The 21,170-nt window shown below is 38.3% G+C and overlaps 1 protein-coding gene across 5 annotated transcripts in view; it reads left to right on the forward strand.

The window, feature by feature from the left end:
* LOC309658848 (uncharacterized protein) overlaps positions 1–21,170 on the forward strand; it is a gene marked incomplete at its 3' end in the record, with an annotated part of 424,808 nt that overhangs the window by 302,212 nt on the left and 101,426 nt on the right. For 3 of the 5 annotated variants that reach the window (XR_014262420.1, XM_082457918.1, XM_082457917.1), the window contains exon 3: positions 19,141–19,327. The exons of the other annotated variants lie outside the window; for them this stretch is intronic. Coding sequence is in view for 2 of the 3 variants with exons in the window: in XM_082457918.1 (XP_082314044.1) it covers positions 19,141–19,327 (187 nt within the window). The remainder of the gene's footprint in view (positions 1–19,140; positions 19,328–21,170) is intronic. 5 annotated transcript variants of the gene reach the window in all.

The following is a 21,170-nucleotide window of genomic DNA, read 5'->3' on the forward strand; positions in this document are numbered from 1 at the left end:
ATGTCATCCATTAGGTTAGAGTTACCCATTTAATGTTCTCCAGATAACCAAAGTATATCCTTCCTGGTTAAAAAAACAAAAATCAAAAAAAAGGAATTGTCATATGTTATAACAGCAAAGAATATTTTCAATTAACAGTAAATCGTCCTTGAAAAACTGATTTCTTAGTGAGACAACCAAGAAACATCAGTGGTTGCTGAAACAACCTGAGGTCTCTCTCCCATGACTGTTCCCATTTCTCAATAATCTGAGAGGGAAAAGTGGACATACAGAAAAAATGAAGAAGAGCTGAAAAGATATTTTGGCCTGCCAAAGTTTTTTTTTTATTATTCTTTATGCCCCTTTATAGTACTAATATAACTTACACCTGATTATCAAGCCAGAAGGAAAAGTGTGAAATATGGATCCTAGATCCGATTTCTTAACCTTTGTGGTACTCAATTTCAGTTTTTGCAAAATGGAAAAAATATACTCATATGTTAATGTAAAATTTTAAGTTCAAATGTAGCAAAATGAGATTATGATTTTCATATTAAGAACTGCCCATATATGGAATAATAGATGGTGCCAAAGTCTTATACAAGACATGAAATTACAGTCAGCCCTTCGAATCTGGAGATTCCACATCCATGGATTTAACCAACCGTGGATCAAAAATATTCGGAAAATAATTCCAGAAAGTTCCAAAAGGCAAAACTTGAATTTACCTTGCTTGGGCAACTATTTATATGGCATTTACATTGTATTAGGATTTTTTAAATTTTTATTTTAGAGTATACTTGATTTACGATGTTGTGTTTCAGATGTACAGCAAAGTGATTTACTTATACATATACACAAATGTATTGTTTTTCAGATGCTTTTCCTATATACGTTATTACAGAGTATTGAGTAGAGTTCCCTGTGCTATACACTAGATCCTTGTTGATTATCTATTTTATATAGTAGTAGTGTATTTGTTAATCCCAACCTCCTAATTTATCCCTCCCCGCTACCTTTCCCCTTTGGTAACCATAAGTTTGTTTTTGAAGTCTGTCAGTCTGTTTCTATTTTGTAAATAAGTTCATTTGTATTATTTTTTTAGAGTCCACATATAAATGATATCATATGATATTTTTCTTTCTCTGTCTTACTTCGCTTAGTATGATAATCTCTAGGTCCATCCATGTTGCTGCAAATGGTATTATTCCATTCTTTTTTATGGCTGAGTAATATTCCATTGTACATATGTACCACATCGTCTTTGTCCATTTATTTGTTGATGGACATTTAGGTCGCTTCCACGTCTTGGCTATTGTAAATAGTGCTGCAGTGAACATTGGGGTGCATGTGTCTTTTTCAAGTATGGTTTTCTCCTGGTATATGCCCAGATGTGGGATTGCTGGATCATATGGTAGTTCTATTTTTAGTTTTTTAAGGAACCTCAATACTATTTTCCATAGTGGCTGTACCAATTTACATTCTCACGAACAGTGTAGGAGGGTTACCTTTTATCCACACCCTCTCCAGCATTTACTGTTTGTAGACTTTTTGATGATGTCCATTCTGACTGGTATGAGGTGATACCTCATTGCAGTTTTGATTTGCATTTCTCTAATAATTAGTGATGTTGAGCATCTTTTCATGTACTTTTTGGCCATCTATATGTCTTCTTTGGAGAATTGTCTGTTTAGATCTTCTGCCCATTTTTTTGATTAGGTTGTTTTCTTTTTTGATATTGAGCTGCGTGAGCTGTTTGTATATTTTGGGGATTAATCCCTTGTCAGTCGCATTGTTTGCAAATATTTTCTCCCATTCTGTGGGTTGTCTTTTCGTTTTCTTTATGGTTTCCTTTACTGTGAAAAAGCTTTTAAGTTTAATTAGGTCCCATTTGTTTATTTTTGTTTTAATTTTCATTACTCTAGGAGGTGAGTCAAAAAAGATGTTATTGTGATTTATGTCGAAGAGTGTTCTGCCTGTGTTTTCCTCTAAGAGTTTGATAGTGTCTGGTCTTGCATTTAGGTCTTTAATCCATCTTGAGTTTATTTTTGTGTATGGTGTTAGGGAGTGTTCTAATTTCATTCTTTTACATGTAGCTGTCCAGTTTTCCCAGCACCACTTATTGAAGAGACTGTCTTTTCTCCATTGTATATTCTTGCCATCTTTGTCATAGATTAATTGACTATAGGTGTGTGGATTTATTTCTGGGCTTTCTATCCTGTTCCACTGTATTAAGTATTATAAATAATCTAGAGATTATTTAAAGTATACAAGAAGATGTGCATAGGTTATATGTAAATGCTACACTATTGTATATAAGGGTCTTGAGCATCTCAGATTTTGATATCCTTGTGGGTCCTGGAACTAATCCCCTGTGGATACTGAGGGATGATTGTCTAAACCTGTACAAATTTACAAAATAAATGTACAACGACACCTATGATATTTTATATTTGAAAAAATGCACATTATGTGATATAGCTCAATTATTGCACCCATTCAGTACAACGTTATTACTCCAAAAAATCATACTTTTCCAAGTTTAAAATGCCCACTCACAGTCATCAAACTCTACTGATGATTCATTATGCAGTTTAGGAATAGGATTAGATTAGAAGCCAGATAATTAAATCACATTTCATTTTGCTTCTAATAATCCATTTTGGCCTTGCACAATTTACTTCATCTTCTGAGACACTGCTTCCTCATCTGTAAAATAAGGGGGTTGAATTACATAATCTCTAAAATCCTTCACAGTAACACAGTTGACTTTCTGTTCAACTTGACCACTTGAGACTATTTCCTAGATATTGTGAATGTGGTTTTCTTTGAAGTTCTGTCACTTATTACCTAACCTAGGGGATTGAGTTGAAAAGGGTAAAACAAGTGATAGCCTATGTATCAGTGATTTTCCTCCAACATGTTACTACAGTTCTCTTTTTTCTCAGTAAAAACACAAACAATTCCAGTGTTCAGAGAGTGAGAATGTTTTATTTGTTAGTGTACTCAGAGTACTCCAGGATAGCTTTTATTGATGGGCATGTTGCATCCAAAGACTAATTTTGATTATTAATATTGTCTAAGTAACATGAAACAATTCAGGCAAACTTAGTTATATCCCCTTATCTATGACTGGGACTTTGGAGGCTAAAAGCCAAAGAGAGGTCAACCTCTAATGTGATACAGCAGCTTTGGATGAGTGAATTGCAAGACATGGCCATTATGCAACAGACAGAAGCTGAGGTCAGTGAGAAGCTTTAGGGGGTTCAGTGGGGAGAAGCATAATAAGAGGTTTGAGTTCTAGTCAGACTGAGGCAGTCATGGTTGGCATGCTTAGTCATTGCTTAGTTCTCAGGGGAAACATTAGTCCCATATCTGCTCTAATACTTCTATCCTAAAGGGAAGAATTCCAGAACTTAGACAGTGTTACTCCTTAAAGAAAGGGATGGGAGTTTAGACATTCCATCCCAAACGTTGCCATTTATTTATTGTCTTTTCTGTTCACACAACAATTGTAAGGCCTTTGTTCCTATTTAAGTTTCTGAGATTAAAAAATGATTATATTGGTCAATGTATTCTGGTAAGTAAATAGAACCAGTAAAGCCTTCATGTAAATTACCAAAAGCCATTTCCCAATAATTATAAAATAGACTGGGATGCTTCCATTTATATTAATATAAATTAGCATCATTAGTTAGTATTCTTGGTATGATTTTATGAGGTTATTTAGAGTAGATAACAAGAAATTTATGAACTCTTGTAATCTCTTTCTGGAAACCCCAGCTCAATATTAACTTGCTGAGTACATAGAGGAAGAATTATTTGGTTATATGACCCAAGTTAATAAAGCAGTTAAAATTAGATAGAGAAACTTCATAAAATTCTCTTGGGATGCTATCTGGATTAACTAGTAAAGTCAAAGAATATTTAATTGCAGGAATCTGGTAAAGAAGAATAAACAAGTATGGAAATCCAGGAGGAGGGAAAAAAGTACAAAAGCTTACAAAAGTACAAAGAGATAGGAGAAGCATATGAGGGTACTACAGAAAAAAGACAAAGTGAGGATAATTTGGAAATCCTAGCTCTGCTGCCCACTCCACTTATCACTCCTTCCCAAACACATAGCTTACCACAGTTGTTACAAAATAAACATACATAACCAGTGTTGACTAAAGATACAATTGTCTTATGAAGTGTAACAATATGGGAGTTAGAAAGATCTTGGGTCTTGATCTTGACTCTACCATTTGCTAATAGTGTGATTATTGTATTAGTCAATAAGGATTGTTGAATCTCAGTTTCCTCATCTCTAACATGGGGGTTGTACATCTTATCTCAGAGACTGCCATGAACATCTATAAGAAGAATGCTTGGCCAGGTAACAGGCATATGTCTACTCAGTAAATGATGGTTTCCCTTTGCCTCTTTGATTCCAATTCTCTCCACCTCACCTATCAAAACAGTGGTGAAGGGTTATCCATTAAACAATAAGATTTCCTTTTAAAAACTTTTAGTTTATTACATTATAACACATGAATACATTACCATTGTAGTATACCTATTGTAATAATAGGTATAAATACCTAGAGTACAATCTAGGTATCTAGAGTAAAATCTTCCCACTCCACTCCACTCCTCAGCCTCCATAACATTCACCACTCCAAAAGTAACCATATTTAGCATTTTAAGATTTATTCTTCTGCCTTTTCCTAGGCATGTATAAACACATAAAATACTTAAATTTGGTGTTTCACATATGTGGAATTTTACTGTATAATTTTCTCTGCAACTTACTTTTCTAATTTACCAATATTTCTTGAAAATCTTTAAAAGTTAATGAATATAGACCTGTGCCAACTTAGTGCCCAGTAGTCTGGATTCTGGATGTTCCCACAATTCATTTAACATTACCCTTTGTATTAATAAATACTTATTCCCAGTGTTCCACTGTTACAAATGAAAAATATAGACTGAATGTTAAATGTTGTTAGGAAATTATTTTTGATTTTCTTAGGTATAATGATTATACTGTGGTTATGTTGGAGAATGTCCTTATTAGGAAATGCATGCTGGAGTATTTAGAGGTCTTTAGAGGAGTGAAGTGTCATGATGTCTGTAACTTACTTTCAAATGATTCAGCAAAAATGTGTGTGTGTGTGGTGTGGGGGGAATGAGAATGTATACACATACACATAGAGCTAAAGATAAAGCAAATATGGAAAACATGTAAACCATCGTTGAATCTAGGTAGTGGATACAACGGTGTTTGTTATATATATATTTTTAAATTTACTTATTCCCAGGGCTCCACCATTACAAATGAACAGTGCTGTACTGAACACCTCTGTACACCTCTGTGCTTATATAAAGTTGAGCACTGCCTTAGAATAGATATTTAGAAATAGAAATACTGCAAGAATGAAACATCGACTATAAATTCAGATAGGTAATACCTTAAAAATATTAGACATGCTTATTCTCCATATTGCCATGTCATTTCTCCTCACATTCCATTTGTCTATACAAGTCATATGGCCAACCATGATAAAGAATTGGGAAAATACACTCTTCTTACAGGAAAATTAGTAGACACTTGAAAATAATAACAGAGTTTGACACAAATTGCAATACTGAATGATATTATTGAATTGAAGTTCAAAAAAACCCAAAAAAGTCTTTTGGTATCTAGGTTTAAAAAGAGAAGAAAGTAGGGAGATGGGAAGAAACAACCCACAAAAGTAGGGAGATGGGAAATAACAACCCACAAGACTTTCTTTTAACAAGTACTTAACTACAAAATAAAATTTAAAAAATAAAACACAGAACTTAAGAATAGAGAATTAGATATGTAGAAGAGAAATACAGAATTCAGATTTTTTAAAGTAGAGTAATATGATTACAGAATATACTATGTTATAAACCTTGCCATTATAATATTCAGAACTACCAAAACCAGGGGGTAAGGAAGAAAGAAGGAGAGGGAAACTGTAATGTGCTAATGTCCAAATGTCAGCATCTTTCATAGCAGGTCAGGGATGAATACTGTCTAAAGTTTAAGAATTTGACTTTTGAAATGAACTCTGGTCTCTTTAGTTCTTTTATAATTTTTTTCCTTGAAGTAGAGCCTGTAATTGTGTTTCAGCAATTAATTCACATATATCTTTCCTTTTTCCCATTAAGTTAAAAAAATTTCATTAATATAGTTTTTAGAAAATTTGATCTATTTATATATCCTTTTATCTATATATATCTATGCTCATCAAATTACTTCACTGTAATATCTGGATGGTTGTTTTGTGGTTGATTTAAAATTTTTATTTTATATAACTTTCTCTACTGTTTAGTTTTTAATAATGTCATTAATAAAGTCATTATTCTTTTTGTATAAAAACCAAAAATAGTAATTAGCTTTAGCCCTTTATATCACCCTGCCAAGTATAGTATATATTGCTTTGGATTTGTCAACAATCTTTTTTTTTTTTAATAACGTGAGCAACATTATTCAATTCTATAAAATTGGTTAGTTGCATTTAGATTTGAACTATTTATGTTTTTATGTAATGCAGTATATTTAAGCTACTCCAGGGAGTTTATGGGGAAAAAATGACCTTGAAAATGAAAGTTAATAACACAGCATACCAATGCAAGAGAAAGTGTTTTTCCTAATTATCAACTATGAGTCAGTTATAACTATTAACTTGTTATTAAACAGTTTTTATTCTAATCAGTTCACAAATGCTGATAGAGTTCAAAACAAAGCTAATAAAAATTTTTAATGATTATCTTAGTAAAAAGAAATAGTGTTAAACCCAGTAATCTGGGAAAAGAGTATTTGCAACTCTCAGAAAAAAAGGTTATTTAATCTTAGACTATTGACATACCTACTCCAGTCTAACATCTTTAAACAAAATAAACACTTCTTTGTCGAAGCAGCTCCAAATTCTGAAATCAAAGCACACATAAAACAGTATTCTATCTTGTGTGTTTTTTCCATGACATTTATCCTGATATATCTTGTCAATTAACATTTATAAGGTATAGTGAGTCATTGACATACATTAATCTCCCGGAGGTATATCAGTGGGAGTCACAATGATGAATATGTATTATACTCTTAGCTGCTGACTCAATCCTATATAGAAAAACTGGACATAGTTAACTCTGAATAGAGATGATAGAATGTGCTGGGAAAGAGTCTGCAGGTCTACCACTCACCAAACCCTCTTCCAAAGAAAATGGATGGAGAAGATTCTTTGTTTATGTGACTCCATTTCCCTGATCACTACTGATAGATCAGACATGGGGGCCTGCTTATGACATTGTTTAGCATGTGAACTCTGTTCATTAGGGAAAAAACTCTAAGTTAGAGATTGATTCATTCAGTATTTCATTAATTTCTGAGATCATACTAAATGCCCCATGCTCTGCAAGGAGCTGGTAACTAACACAGTGCTTAACCCAATCAGAGATAGGCTCTACCCTCCTGAATCTTACAGTAGTGGGAGAAATAGATAGTGGTCAGTGTATCCTACAAATATGTCAAAATGTGTCCTTGTCACAGAAGATTATAGGGAAGACATAGTCATAGTGAAAGGGAGGACTGGTCGAACGTGGCTTCTTAGAGAAAGTGACATTTCAGCTGATATCTGAAGGAGGAGAAGCAGTTATGCAGATGAAATCACAGGGATATAGATATTAGTCAAAGCCAACATCATGGCTGAATGAAATCACCTGGGGGACAAAGTGTTAGAAAGGAGACCAGGATTGATATTCATGAAACCACAACATTTAATGACCAGGAAGATCTGGGATTTGAAAATGAGTCCACGAAGAACCAGCCAATGATGTAGATGAAAACCCAGGAAAATGATTAAATTAATCGTAGCCTTTATCTTGGGTAGAATGGATAGTGGTTAGAAGAGTTGTAGGCCAAAATACAGAGATACAGAAGTAAACAATCTCCCAGGCTGGAAAACCATGCACAAGCTACCCAGTGGTGAGGAGTACAGAGATGCTTTTGTTGGAAACGAATAGAACAAAGACAGAGATAGAGTGACCCAAAGATCAGGGCAACAGAAGTTTGCTGCTGAGGGTCAATGGCATTATACATTCACAGGGGATATTTTAAACATTGTCCAGTTTCTTGAGCAGCATTGTAGTCTCATGATACCTGGATACAAAAAGGTTTAAATTATTTCCTGTCTTTCTTACTTTCCTGTGTATTCTTACAATAAATGCCTTTCAATTGAGGCACTCAAGCATACATATATATAGACATACACACACACACATATTTCTAGCAACATGAATGAAAGGGCCCAACGAACACATCTAGAAAGTATAGGATTAATAGACTCAAGTGCTAGCTCATCATGGTACAGAACTGCAGGAAATTGTTCGTGCTCTTAAGTCTGTGGTCTCCTTGATTTAAAAAAAGACAATTACAAAAACTGTGAAAGAACCTTTAAGAGTATATAATCTTAAAGTGGAACAAACTCTAGGGGTAATGGATTATACCAGATGGCCACAATAGATGGTTACAAAAATGGGCCATAACTTCAAGTATGGGTTAAATAATTCAGAGGTGGGAGGGGGAGGCACACAGAGAGAGACTTAGCTTGTGGCTCTCATGATAGGACAGTACAACATTGGTCCCTAAAATTCTGTTCATTAAAATATTCCACTTACAACTTCGGACTGTGTCAATAATCTCACAAAGATACCATGAAACAACACTTACGCTGCAGGAATGCCATGAAAAAACTACTTTCTTCATGTCTTCAGGGTTCTGAATTCAATCTGAACCAACACTACAGGATGGTAAATGACCTGAAATATTCACATACATTTTTAATGTAAGACCAATCCTATCATCTTTTTTTTTTTTTTTTTACTTGAAAATGACTTTTATCAGCAGAGGGGAGTGCTGAACTCTTGCTACTTCTGATGTATTTGTGTTTCTTCTTTATAAAGTTACTATTACCTCTGATTTTGAGTGTGTATTTAGACTTGTGAACATAGACCATCATAGTGTCAGCTAGTTAGGGACCTTTGGAGTCATCTAGTCCTACCCCTAACCCATTTCTCTATATATTAAATTGTATGAGCTCATAAGGCCACAAGGGATTTGCAGTCTGTACAGTGGAATTTACTAATAGAGTTTGGCGCTTACCTAATGCACATGTGGGCCATTATCTCCTTTCTCATGCATCATCAGTGTTCCCTTCCTTCTAGATCATTTCCATCAATATACAAAAGTACTGTAATATCTCCCATCTTAAAAATAACCCTACCCAGGCTCCTCTCCAGGTACTTCCCTGTTTTTTCTTCTCATCTTGAGAGTAAAACTCCTACAAGACATAGGACCTTGCTAGCTCCTTTCTTCCCATTCTGTCTTGAATCTACTCCCATAAGGCTTTAGTTCTTGTCCCTGCGTTGACATCATTCTTGTCGAGATCACTAGTGACCTTCAAAGAGCCAAACCCAGTGGTCCTTCTCTGTTCTATTCTTACTTTCTGTATCAGCAGCATTGACATAATGCATTACCCCTTTCTTGAAGCATTTCCATTTGGCTTCTGGAATAATTCTCTTTCTCGGTTATCCTCCGCCTTCACCAGTCATCTTCCTCTGTTTTCTTTGCTGGTTCTTCCCCACCTCTCAGCACTCTAGCCACAGAGTATTCCAAGCTCAGCATTCCGAATTCTCCTCTGTCTGTGTCAGCTTCTTGGGTGAGCTCATCTAGTGTCTTGGATTTAAGTGTTACCTATATTTGGATGACTTTAAATTTACATCTCCAGGACTTCCCTGGCAGTCCAGTGGTTAAGACTCCGTGCTTCCACTGCAGGGGGCACGGATTCCATCCCTGGTCAGGGAACTAAGATTCCACATGCTGCGCGGCTCAGCCAAAAAATAAAAGAAAAAAATAGTAATATCTCCAGCCTGGACCTCTTCCCTGAATTCTAGGCTCATATATCCAATTCTCTACTTGACATCTCCACCTGGATGTCTAATGGGCATCTCAAACTTAAGTCCACCATCAAGCTCTTGTACCAGCCACTTCCACCCCTATAATCTTGCTCCCGTGGAAGTCATCCCAATCTCTGTAAATGGCAATTGTATTTTTCCAAGTTTGCCAACCAAAAACCTTAGAGCCAACCATCCTTCTCTCAACACTGTATCCAGTCTGACAGGCAATTCTTTAGGCTCCTTCAAAATGTGTCTAAAATTTTTCATCTCCTCTGTTGTCAATGCCATAATCCAAGCCACAATCATCTCTTCTCTAGATGATTATAATAGTCCCCTGACTCTGCTTTCTGCTTCCACTCCTGTCCCCTGTGTCTCTTCTCCACACAGCAGATATAGTCATGCTCTAAAAACCTTTATCAGATCACACTACTCCTCTTTCCACAATGCTCAGATACTCACATTGTCCTTCAAGGTGCTACATGACCTGCCCGCAGCATACCCACAGGTCATCTCATGGCGCACCACTACCTTTCTATCCTCATCGCCTACCACTTTCCCCCTAACCATGCCACATTGACTCCCTGCTCTTTTTTTTTTTTTAATTTTATTTATTTATTTTTGGCTGCGTTGGGTCTTCGTTGCTACATGCCGGCTTTCTCTAGTTGCCGCGAGCAGGAGCTACTCTTTGTTGCCGTGCGTGGGCTTATTGCGGTGTCTTCTCTTGTTGCAGAGCCCGGCTCTAGATGCGCGGGCTTCAGTAGTTGCAGCACACGAGCTCCGTAGTTGTGGCTCACGGGCTCTAGAGTGCAGGTTCAGTAGTTGTGGCGCACGGGCTTAGTTGCTCCGCGGCATGTGGGATCTTCCCAGACCAGGGCTCAAACCCATGTCCCCTGCATTGGCAGGCGGATTCTTAACCACTGTGCCACCAGGGAAGCCCCCTCCATACTCTTCTGAGCACTCACCCCCGGGCCTTTGTGCTTGCTGTTGTCTCTGTTTGCAGTTCTCTTCCCCCACATGTCCCCAGGGCCCACCCCTTCACTCCCTTCAGCTCTCTACTCAAAGGTCAGCTTACCTAACGAGACCTTTCCTGAGCCCCTTGTACAAAACAGTGCCCGCCCCCACCCCAGATTTCTCCATAGCACTAACTCTTATAAGGCATATATATAGTTATGTGTTTCTCTTTTTTTGTGTGTGGGTTAAGTATGATTTGGTGCAAAATGAGGACTATATAGCCTAGGAGACAGAATTTCCAGCAGCTCTGAGAAACTGCTCTGAAGAGGTCGGGGGAGAGGTCAGTCTATATATTAATGTGAGTTTAGTGAAGGAGGGTATGTGCAGTCAAGCACACATTTTGGCAGAGATTTGCTGCTAGTCACGAGGAGCAGATGTCACTGTTAATGATTTTAGTGCTTTTCTAGATATGAGGAGATGCAAGAATTGGGCTCATAAAATCTCCTGAAAATATCCAACTATCTGAAGACCTGTTCTGCCAGTTTTTCCCAGAGCACAGAGTGCCTCATTAGTTGTGTGTTTCTTTATCTGACTTCTCCCACTAGAATATAAGCTCCATGAGGACACGGACTTTGTCTGTTGTGTTAACTCATACATCCCCAGGGCCTAGAACTATACCTGGCATATAGTATGTACTCGATGTATATTTATTGAATGAGTGAGTTTGTGAATTTTGTGGCTAAACATACAATACAAACTATCCCTCCTCTCCCTCCAACTATGCAGTGGTTAGCTGGTGAGGTAGGATAAGCTACCCTCACCCTGCTCAGGTATTTCTCTGTGATGCCTTCTTCTACCTCTCAGTTCAGGGATTTTATAGCAAATTATTGTGGGACCCTTCGTATTTTGTAAACTGGGCTTTGTTTAGTTTCTAATCATGCTGGTTGGTATTTCTATCCCACTAAAGGAGATAACGCCCAATGTATTTTAAAGTATTTACCTATAAAGAGCATTTAAATGGGTTTGTTTAAAGTGGGGGAAAAGAACACATGTGTGTATTGTTCACGTGTTATGTGTTGCATGTTTTTATCACAAAGTTTAGTTATCTTTGACCTTGACTAACCTTCCTTGATGTCTGAGACAATTCTTCTATTTAATAAAACTAATGTATGTCAGATGTGCTTTTTCTATTTTTTGTTTGTTAAGCAAGAAGTTGTAAAACAGTGGTCTTTTCAGATACTGTACTTCTTCCAAATGAGCAAACTAACAAACTATCAAAGAAAGATAGTATGAAGTAGTATAACTTGAAATATTATTTTGAGAAATAAGAAGACAACGCATCTCATTAGACCTATTTTTTTAGTAAGAATATAAGACATCCATATCCCATGTTGATTTCAGCATCACAGAACTAAACTGATTGTGAAGTTCAACCTATTTACAATTTATAATGAAATGTAATTGTGGCTTTTAATTCTCAACTGACAAGTAGTAATCTTACCATTGACATCAATGGAGAAAAACAACAGTGTCTTCACTTGGCAAGAAGCACTTATGGCTGTATATAATGCAGATAAGTTTGTTTGAGAATGTAGACAGCTTTCTAGACAATCACTGGAGATAGGACCTTGATTTAACCCCAAGCCTGAAGCATTTCCTCTGGGATGTGGATGACTGATAACATGGCGGAGGGCAGAGAAAGTATAGATTTATTGAAAAATGGATGTTGCAAGCAGGGGGTGTTAAATTTCTTCCTTGAAATCATTGTTTAAAAGGACAAGCTTAGATTCCTGCTTCAGGATGAAAAGCCTAAGTGTTGGAAGAGAGAGAAATTTTTTAAATCGCAGGTAGTTGGCATTTTCGACATTTCATTTCAAAAGATAAGCGATGTACTTAGCTCTAGCTCATCTTGCAATAAGATGGCATGACTACACTTGCTTTTAATATCCTCTACACAGGATACCTCGGTGATTTCTAATTTAAAGAAAATGAGTCCTTTACTGACAGCTTGATAATCCTTCCTTTGGGAACACTGGAAAAAAAAAAAATCTGTCCATGGTATTAATGAGCATCATATAATAACCAGCTTCTTTAAATGGTGGAGTAAATAGATCTTTATTAACACAGATTATGTATTATGTGTTTCTGAATCACAGTCTTCAAGAATAACCTTTTAAGAAAATGAGTAAATAATCCATAATGGGCCTCTTGCCCTTTCCTAAGCAAAATATCAAGAACTTCTGCAAGGGCAGAGGTTAAGTAACTCCTTTATTTACTAATGATAAAGGTAATTGTGCGAAACCTAATTCTACCAGGTTGGAAAAAGAATTTTTCTTTTAGCTAACACTTGGCCCTCAGAGCAATTTTTTAAAAAACAGAGAGTAATTCTTCAAATAAAGCTTACCCTTATCTCGCCTGTAAGAGTTAGTTAAATTCATGATTGCAAGCAAAACACTGGCTATATTCCATTTTAAATGGCCAGCTAAGAACAGTAAATAACTATTCTTTACTGGGGCTGCTCAGAGTAGTAGTTTCAATATCCATTAATAGTAAATATTCCTTATTATCCCTTTCATCCAGTTGAACTAACCAAGTGGCAGAGTTCTGTTGCTAATTATAAAATAGCCTACATTATAGAAGAATTAAAAAAGCAAGTGAATCATCTGGAGAGCTGCCATGGTTTTTCTAACATTCTACACCTACGTGTGAATTTTAATATATAATTTTAATTACGCAATTCTTCCCAACGCACTGTTCTCATTACTTAGGCAGCGTATGTGTGTATTTCTTTTACCTTGATTACAAAGTCAAACCATTTGAGCTGAAATTAAAAATATCTGTGTATTTATAGAGAAAACAGAGGGCTGTGTTTTGATACGGCCTCCAAAGGAGTAGGGCAAAACGTAACCCTGTAAGGAAAGGAAGGCTGCCTGGTCTTGTATCAGACACTGGCTAACGAAATCCTCAGAGGGTTTGTTACATGAGCCAGTGGGCTGAGGCAACCTTTAACATGCAGGAAACTGGAGTTAATTAAACCGTTACCGGGATCCTATCTGTCATCCTAGCTGTGTGCTCCAACCCAGGTCCATTTACATTTTAGAATTGAAAAAATGTTCTCAGGATTGTTGATAAACCATGTTTACTGTCTCTATTGATTTGCTACTTTTGCATAACCTTTATGTTTTAATTATCTTATAGTATTTCTTGAAGGCTCTCGTGTAGCCACCGCTATCTGATTAGACTTTGCTGGCAATTATGAGACACTAGAACACCTTTTAATGGCTTAATCTGCTTCAAAGGTATTAGATGACTGCAGGAGTGAAACTGCTAAGAAAAAAAATAATGTACCATTATGGAAAGGCTATTTTCAAACCACAGTTGTACTTACTGTAGAGGAGACAACCTCAGATTATTTTCCTGCTTTATTCAGTGGAAGGCCTAAGGGGGGATTATTTTGTAGATAGTAGGTCAGAAAAAGCATACACCAGGTGGCTATCAATGGATAATTAACATACAAATTTAATACCTGGTGAGCTTGCATTCTGTGAAAGGCCTGAGGCTAGGCCTTCTTCTAATACTGAATGAAATCTTAGTATAACATAAATGAAACTTATCTAATGTGTGCTTATGCACTTTACCTAACACCCACTGAGTGCTTACAGTGTATCAGGTGCTGTACTAAGATCCCATTACATGGGTCATCTCATGATCATGGTCATATTAGCCCATTTTAGACAAAAAGAAACAAAGGCACAGAGAGGTTCAGTACTTTGCCTGAGATCACACAGCCTGCAAATGGTTTTCCAACTTAGGGTGTCTGATTCCAGAGCTCTGTAGCCTAACCACTGGGTGTTACCCAGTGGGATATATTTCAATAGTGGTTCCTGAATGTCACTAAAAGAAGAATGATCAGGCCATATTATGCTTTTAACATTTTAATACCCAAATACCAGCCCAGAGGTTTAATTTGAAAACCCAATTGTGACAACTGTTTCTAAAAATCAAAATAACTCCAACCCAATTATGTATAATATTAAAGTTGATGTACACATATGCTATTTCAAGAAGTTGACCATTATGAATGGGTTTCTACCAGGAGATATAACAAGGAAAACAGAAGAAGAATCAGATTACTTAACATCCTGCCTGCTCTTCTAAAATTAAAAAAAAAAAAAAAAGATCCTGAATTTGCTGATTTATCACTAATGCCTTAACGATGAACGTTCATGAACGTATAGTGCTTGTTCACACAATTTTTGTTGTTGTTAAAAGGAACCTGGCAACATTTTCCCTAAACACTCCAAAGGCAATCCCGAGTTCAAATTCCATTCATTTCATTTCTTTTTTAAATTTTTATTGAAATACAGTTGATTTACCATGTTTTATTAGTTTCAGGTGTACAGCAAAGTGATTCAGATATATATATATATATATATATTCTTTTTCAGATTCTTTTCCCTTATAGATTATTACAAAATACTGAGTATAGTTCCCTATGCTATACAGTACATCCTTGTTGGTTATCTATTTTATATATAGTAGTGTATATATGTCAATCCCAACCTAATTTATCCCTCCCGCCTTTCCCCTTTGGTGTCCATAAGTTTGTTTTCTATGTGTGTCATTCATTTCATTTCTGAACGTGAGGGAAAGAAAACCCCGTAATCTTTCTAGCATAAGTAGAGAAATTAGCGCCACTAAGGTTCTGGTCGCACATAAGAGCAGATGCATCAATCTCAGTAAGTCATATAAGCTGCTATTCCACCCTCTGCCCCATCCATCCATCCATATTATGTTTAGTAAGCAAAGCGGGATAGCATAGGACATTAGAGCACAGGTTCTGAAGCCAGGCTTCCCTCATTCTTAAAGGCTCTGCCTCAGCTAGCTATATGACTCTGGGCTTAGTTTCTCCATCTGTAAACTGGGGATAATGTATATTGAAGACAACTTATGGTGAGGATTAAGGGAATTATTATAGGTAAAGAACTCAGAAAAGTGGCCCATATAAAGTAAGCAAACTATTAGTAAAACAGTGTCATGGGGCACTACGCTAGGCCCTTCAATAACATTCCATCCAAATGTATAACTTTGATCTACTTCATCATTTGCTGAAAAACTAATGATGAGAATACTAAGACATGGTCCTTGCTCTCACACTGTCACACTCTTTCTTTAGTTTTCCCAACAATACTTATATCCCAAGGGGAAGGAGAACAGGAATGGTCCTGGGCAAAACGAGCAGCCTATTTCCCAGGGCCCTCCAGGGTCACTCTGAATGTGATGTTCATGTGCTCCCCTGCCCGGTCAGCACCATGGCTGCGGCCAATCTTGTGGGCCACACCTGGGCCAGCTGCTCAGGACCTTTCAAGGTACCATTAGGCTTCAGCTAGAAACTTTTGCAGGATCTACACATTCTCCCAGGAAAACACCCATCTCTTTTACTGTGCTCGTGTCCGGCAGGCACAAACACAGGGATCATTTACCCAGCCCTAAATGCTCATTTGCCCAAAAAGAAAAAAGACATCCATTTTTAAAACGAATATATCTCATTCTATTGCAACAGTAGGGGCAAGAAGAAAATACTCTCCAGTTACTCTCAAATGAAGAGGAAACTAACAGACAGGTAGTATAGGGGAGGGAAAATATTTTTTCCTCCACTCATGGTAGGTTCTCTGACTGCAGCCCTGTAAATTAGATTGACAAAAGACAGATTAACAAGAGAAAAACCAACGGAAGTTTATTAGCATGTGCATTGTACTTACGGGAGTACCCCGTGATGAGTAACTCAAAAGGGTGGTTAGAACTTAAGCTTATATAGCATCTGAACGATACTAGTAATTATAATAAATGTTTAGACAAGTGACAACACAAAGGAAAGGACTCTGAGCTTCTGGGGTCAGCAAGTTGTGGGACGCGAATCTACGGGGAAACTAATGGCCGATGAGAGCTGGTTTTAACAAGGTTCGTGTTACATGGGTTCCTCTGGTGCTGTCTCCGGGCTGATAAGGGTCTAGCGTTGTCTCTGGTGACTAACTCCCTTACTTCCTGGTAGAGAGAGGAGGGGGACACCTTTACAAATTTTTGTTGCGCTCTTAGGCAGCTAGTGGGAGGGCAGAAAGCTTGTCTTCTATCTGCTTCTTCTCAATTGCCTTCAGTTTAAAATAATCTTTATGGCACATCCTGCTACCCCTCAGTAGGCACTTTCTGCTTCATCCCCCAAAAGCAATTCATTCTCTCTCTCCATCCTTGCACCAGCCACCAGTCAGGATGAACAGGAGAAAAGTCGGACGGCGGTGCTTCCACACCAGCGCCACATACCTATGGATTCAGCCGTGTTCTTCCTTCAGCCCCCAGCCTCCCTTGGGAATGACAGGAGAAAGGCCCGGTTCCCTCTCTTCCAGGCCTGCCTGTGGCCGCAAATCCTCCTCCTTGGAACTCAGTGCCCAACTTCATTTCTGGGAGTTGCTACCACTGACAGAATATAGGCCATCCAACCTACCTCCCGCCTCTGTGTTTAATCCCTTATGGGCACTGTAGGACATGATGTAATCTGGTCTTACCTGTTTTATGTGTGTTACTGGGGTTTCACAGGATGATTTAGGGGGCAGATGGAAACTTTTTTCTATCTTATAGTTTGAGTTGTATACTTATTTGATTTAATATATTGAGAAACACATCAGCACATCAAAACGACTATTTGAGAAGTATTTTTGCTTCAAATAAGCCTAGGAAAACAAGAATTAAGTTAAAGTTATACAGTGAAAAATATGTACAGGTGATATATGAAGACAGCACACAAAGGAGCAACATTTGAGGCTGTTGTCGTACCCTGACTATATGGTTGACTCAGGGTTATGGCTAAGAATAAGAGGGTGGCTCTGCCTTTTCTGTAAGTGAAGAAAATAATCAAGGAGAGGAAGTGACTTCTAATAGCGCCCAATGTGAACATTAAATATTAGCTGTTTCACTAAAAACGTTAATGAACACTAATGAAATGATACAAATACATGGCGAATGTTTCGCCTGGCTTGTTAAGTTTTGTTTTCTCTTTTAAGAGGGAACGATTTGTTGCGATGTTGGAAAAACTCCAACAGCCCGCCAAGCTGGGGTTCTGTCACACGGTCCCAAGACACCCCATGCTAAGGGGCCACATGGCAGAGCCCAGGGGGAAAATGGCCTGCTGAACAGACAAGCAAACCCTGGAGGGTCTCCCTCAATAGTTTACTTGCAAGGCTTGCCCTGTGCCTATTGCAAACACTCAGTTAAAATTTGTTTTCTCCAGAAGAGTGAGGAGAGAAAGATAACCCTGGTGGAGGCGTAAATTTGCATTTGCAGTCAGTTTGTATTCTTGTTAGCAACTTAATTCTAACTATATTCTACACACTAGAAAGGGGAGAGGTCATCCCAAAGAAGATGCTAAATCTCTCATAGTTGGGGTAGGGACAAAATTGAAGTCATTTTATCAAGTTTTCCTTTCAGGTAATTCTTTAAAGGCAGCATTTGAAGAGCTAGAAGACAGGGGACACTCTCCTTAGATTACTTTGCCTGTTCTGAGTTATTTTGAGTTAGGACTGGGTAAGAAAACAACAGTCAGATCTGGGCTTTGAGCAACTTGCTTTGGAACGATTCCGTCAAGTGCTGGCCCCGGGTCCACGTTCCTCACTTGGATGCAGCCCACGGGCAGGGATCCAGGGATCACCACACAAGAGGCACGGCACCTCTTCCTGAAGGCCACATTAGCTTGTTCGTAATTCATTTTAGATCATTTTTATATCAAAGCAAACGTGAATATACACTGGAATTGAAAATACTCAAGAATTTTTAAGAGTAAACCACCACATCTGAAAGAAATACTGAACTTTCATCAGTCCTCTTTAGGCTAAACCCCTCCCACTTCCCCAGGGGGACACACCCCCCCTTCAGTCTCCTCTACCTAACAAGGCCTTGGGTGGAAAACTATAAGGAGCCCTTCACTGTCTCTGATGCTTCCAGCCATCCTCATCTATGTGCTTCCTTCGCTGGTGCTTCTGGCTCCTTGCAGCCTTATACACTTGGCCTTAAATTTGGGGGGGGTCCACAAAGATATCTTCAGTATCTATAAGTACCTGTATTTAATAAGCCCTTCTTGGAGCTTTCCCTCCACCTCATAATAAAGCTCAGCTATTAACCCTTTCTACTTCAACACGAATTTCCTTCTGTTCTCCCAGGCTCACTTAGCCTTTACACTTTTATCTCTTGCCACAGAATTAAAGACTGCCTCCAAGGGATTTTGGCTTCCATAGGCAAGAGAAAGGGCCCACTGCTGTGCATGCCTGCTTGCCCACATGGCCCCTTTGCCGGCACCTCCTACCCCAAGGCTCCAGAACAGGATTCTGAAGGAAAGCTCATCAGCAGCAGGCTCAAATGTGGAATTCTGTCCTGCTTTACCCAGGTATGCAAGCTTCTTGACTATCCAGCTCTCCTCTCTGCCCATCTCTCACTCCTTGGGTTGAAGTACTATCATGAATGAACTGGACTAGTTCTAACTGGTGCTTCGGTACAACTCATAAGGTCCATTAAGTATTCATTTTCTGCTTCTGGGGTGGTCATCACTATTCTAGATCAGAACCGTTCTCATACATTTAAAGTCAACATTTCTCAGCTTAATTTGTCATGCGTCCTTTCAAGTAGGTGATCATATAGCCAATCTGTATACATGCCAAGGTCTCCCATCCTCTGCCAAGAAGGATGATTGCTTAGCAATGAGGAAACTGGGCCCCAGTCCTTTTTATTTTTAACTGTAAACATGAATTAGATGCTTGGCACACATGAATGGTTTTAAAACATCTCTTTGTAAAGTAATCTGTCATAGTGTCTTCATCACCAGGCCAACTGGAAGGCCTTTACTGTTGCCTCTGGTAGGAAAGTTGAAAACAATGACTAAAAAGAAACCATACCTATTTACATCATGTTTCCATAGCGGTCGGGATCAGGAGATAGTTTGGGTATATTACCTAGCAAGTTGTGAATGCAAAGATGTCAGGCCTTGTTATATATTCGTCTGCTCTGGTGGAAGCCTGGTTACACAGAACGATTTTCCCTTGGCTGTGTTGGGCCCAGGCTCAGAGGCAGTGCCACACTCAACTGTGTCTATATTCAGTGCTGCTAGGAAATGCTGCTGGGCCTTGGTTACAGATCAGCTCTCCTCTGGCAAACCTGCCTGGGACAAGACTTAACCCACTCTCCCAGGGTCTGTCTTCTTGTTTATGCTACTGATATATTATTACTCTTGCTTTCTTTTTTTATTGGGGGGGGGGTAGTTGTTTTTTCATTTTCTCTAGTCCTCTCCTTCCCAAAGGATGTCTGTCATCAGGCTCTCTTAAGGTCAGCCTTGTTCCATGGACCTGACACAGACAAACATCTTTCCCCTTCCCCTAATAGTGGTCCTTCCCATGCCTGTGCTAAAAGTCTCAGTGCGGCCTCTGTTGTCAGGACCGGCCTGCTTCTGTGTTAGGACTGAGAGCTAGAGGTTCGTTTCTGGACACAATGACGAGGAATGCGAGAGAGTCTGCCCCATGGAGCGTGTTGGTCCTCCTCTGCCTCTTCTGTCCAAGCTTGTTCTTTGCCTGCACATCTCTCCCCTGTTCCCTAAAAGACTGCAATACTGTGTCTGTTCGAATTAACACTGCCAGTGACTAAGACAGGGTTTCAGAATTAATGCACTCCCCATCATCCTGGGAAGTACAGGACACAATAAGGATGAGAACATCCTAAACTTTATTCATCACCTTCGGTTTCCCCAACATTCAAAAGCCCAGCATTTTCTAACAAAGATGATTTCTGAATACTGGGGCGAGCATGGCTTTTTTACATACCAATCATAGAACAGAACAGATACAATTTACATGGAGCATTTGTGTCTCTAAGTCCTGAGAAATTTGGGAAATTAAGAAGGTTCCCCCCTCATTTCTTTCAGACAGCATGTGAAAGCATTCTTTTCCTACTAAATGGATTTAGTCTAACTGCCTAATTCATTATGCTAAAACCATGAAGCAATTTCCTGTTCAAAGCCCAGCTCACAGGCTCTCTGTTGTCAAGTATTTGAATTTCAGATTAGAAATGTGTTCATTTGGATAGCTTGAAAGGAAAGCTTTGTTGTCAGCTTGGCTTTATGTTCTGCCAGAAGCCAAATCCCTCCTCTTCAGCAGTCACCAGCAAAATACCAGACCTCAACTCTGTACTCAGTGTCTTGAAACAAACACCTCTGGCCTCTGTGGTCAAAGCAATGGTTAGAG

The sequence above is a fragment of the Balaenoptera physalus genome, assembly GCF_965194825.1.
Source record: "Balaenoptera physalus genome assembly, chromosome: 3".
Classification (NCBI taxonomy): Eukaryota; Metazoa; Chordata; class Mammalia; order Artiodactyla; family Balaenopteridae; genus Balaenoptera; species Balaenoptera physalus.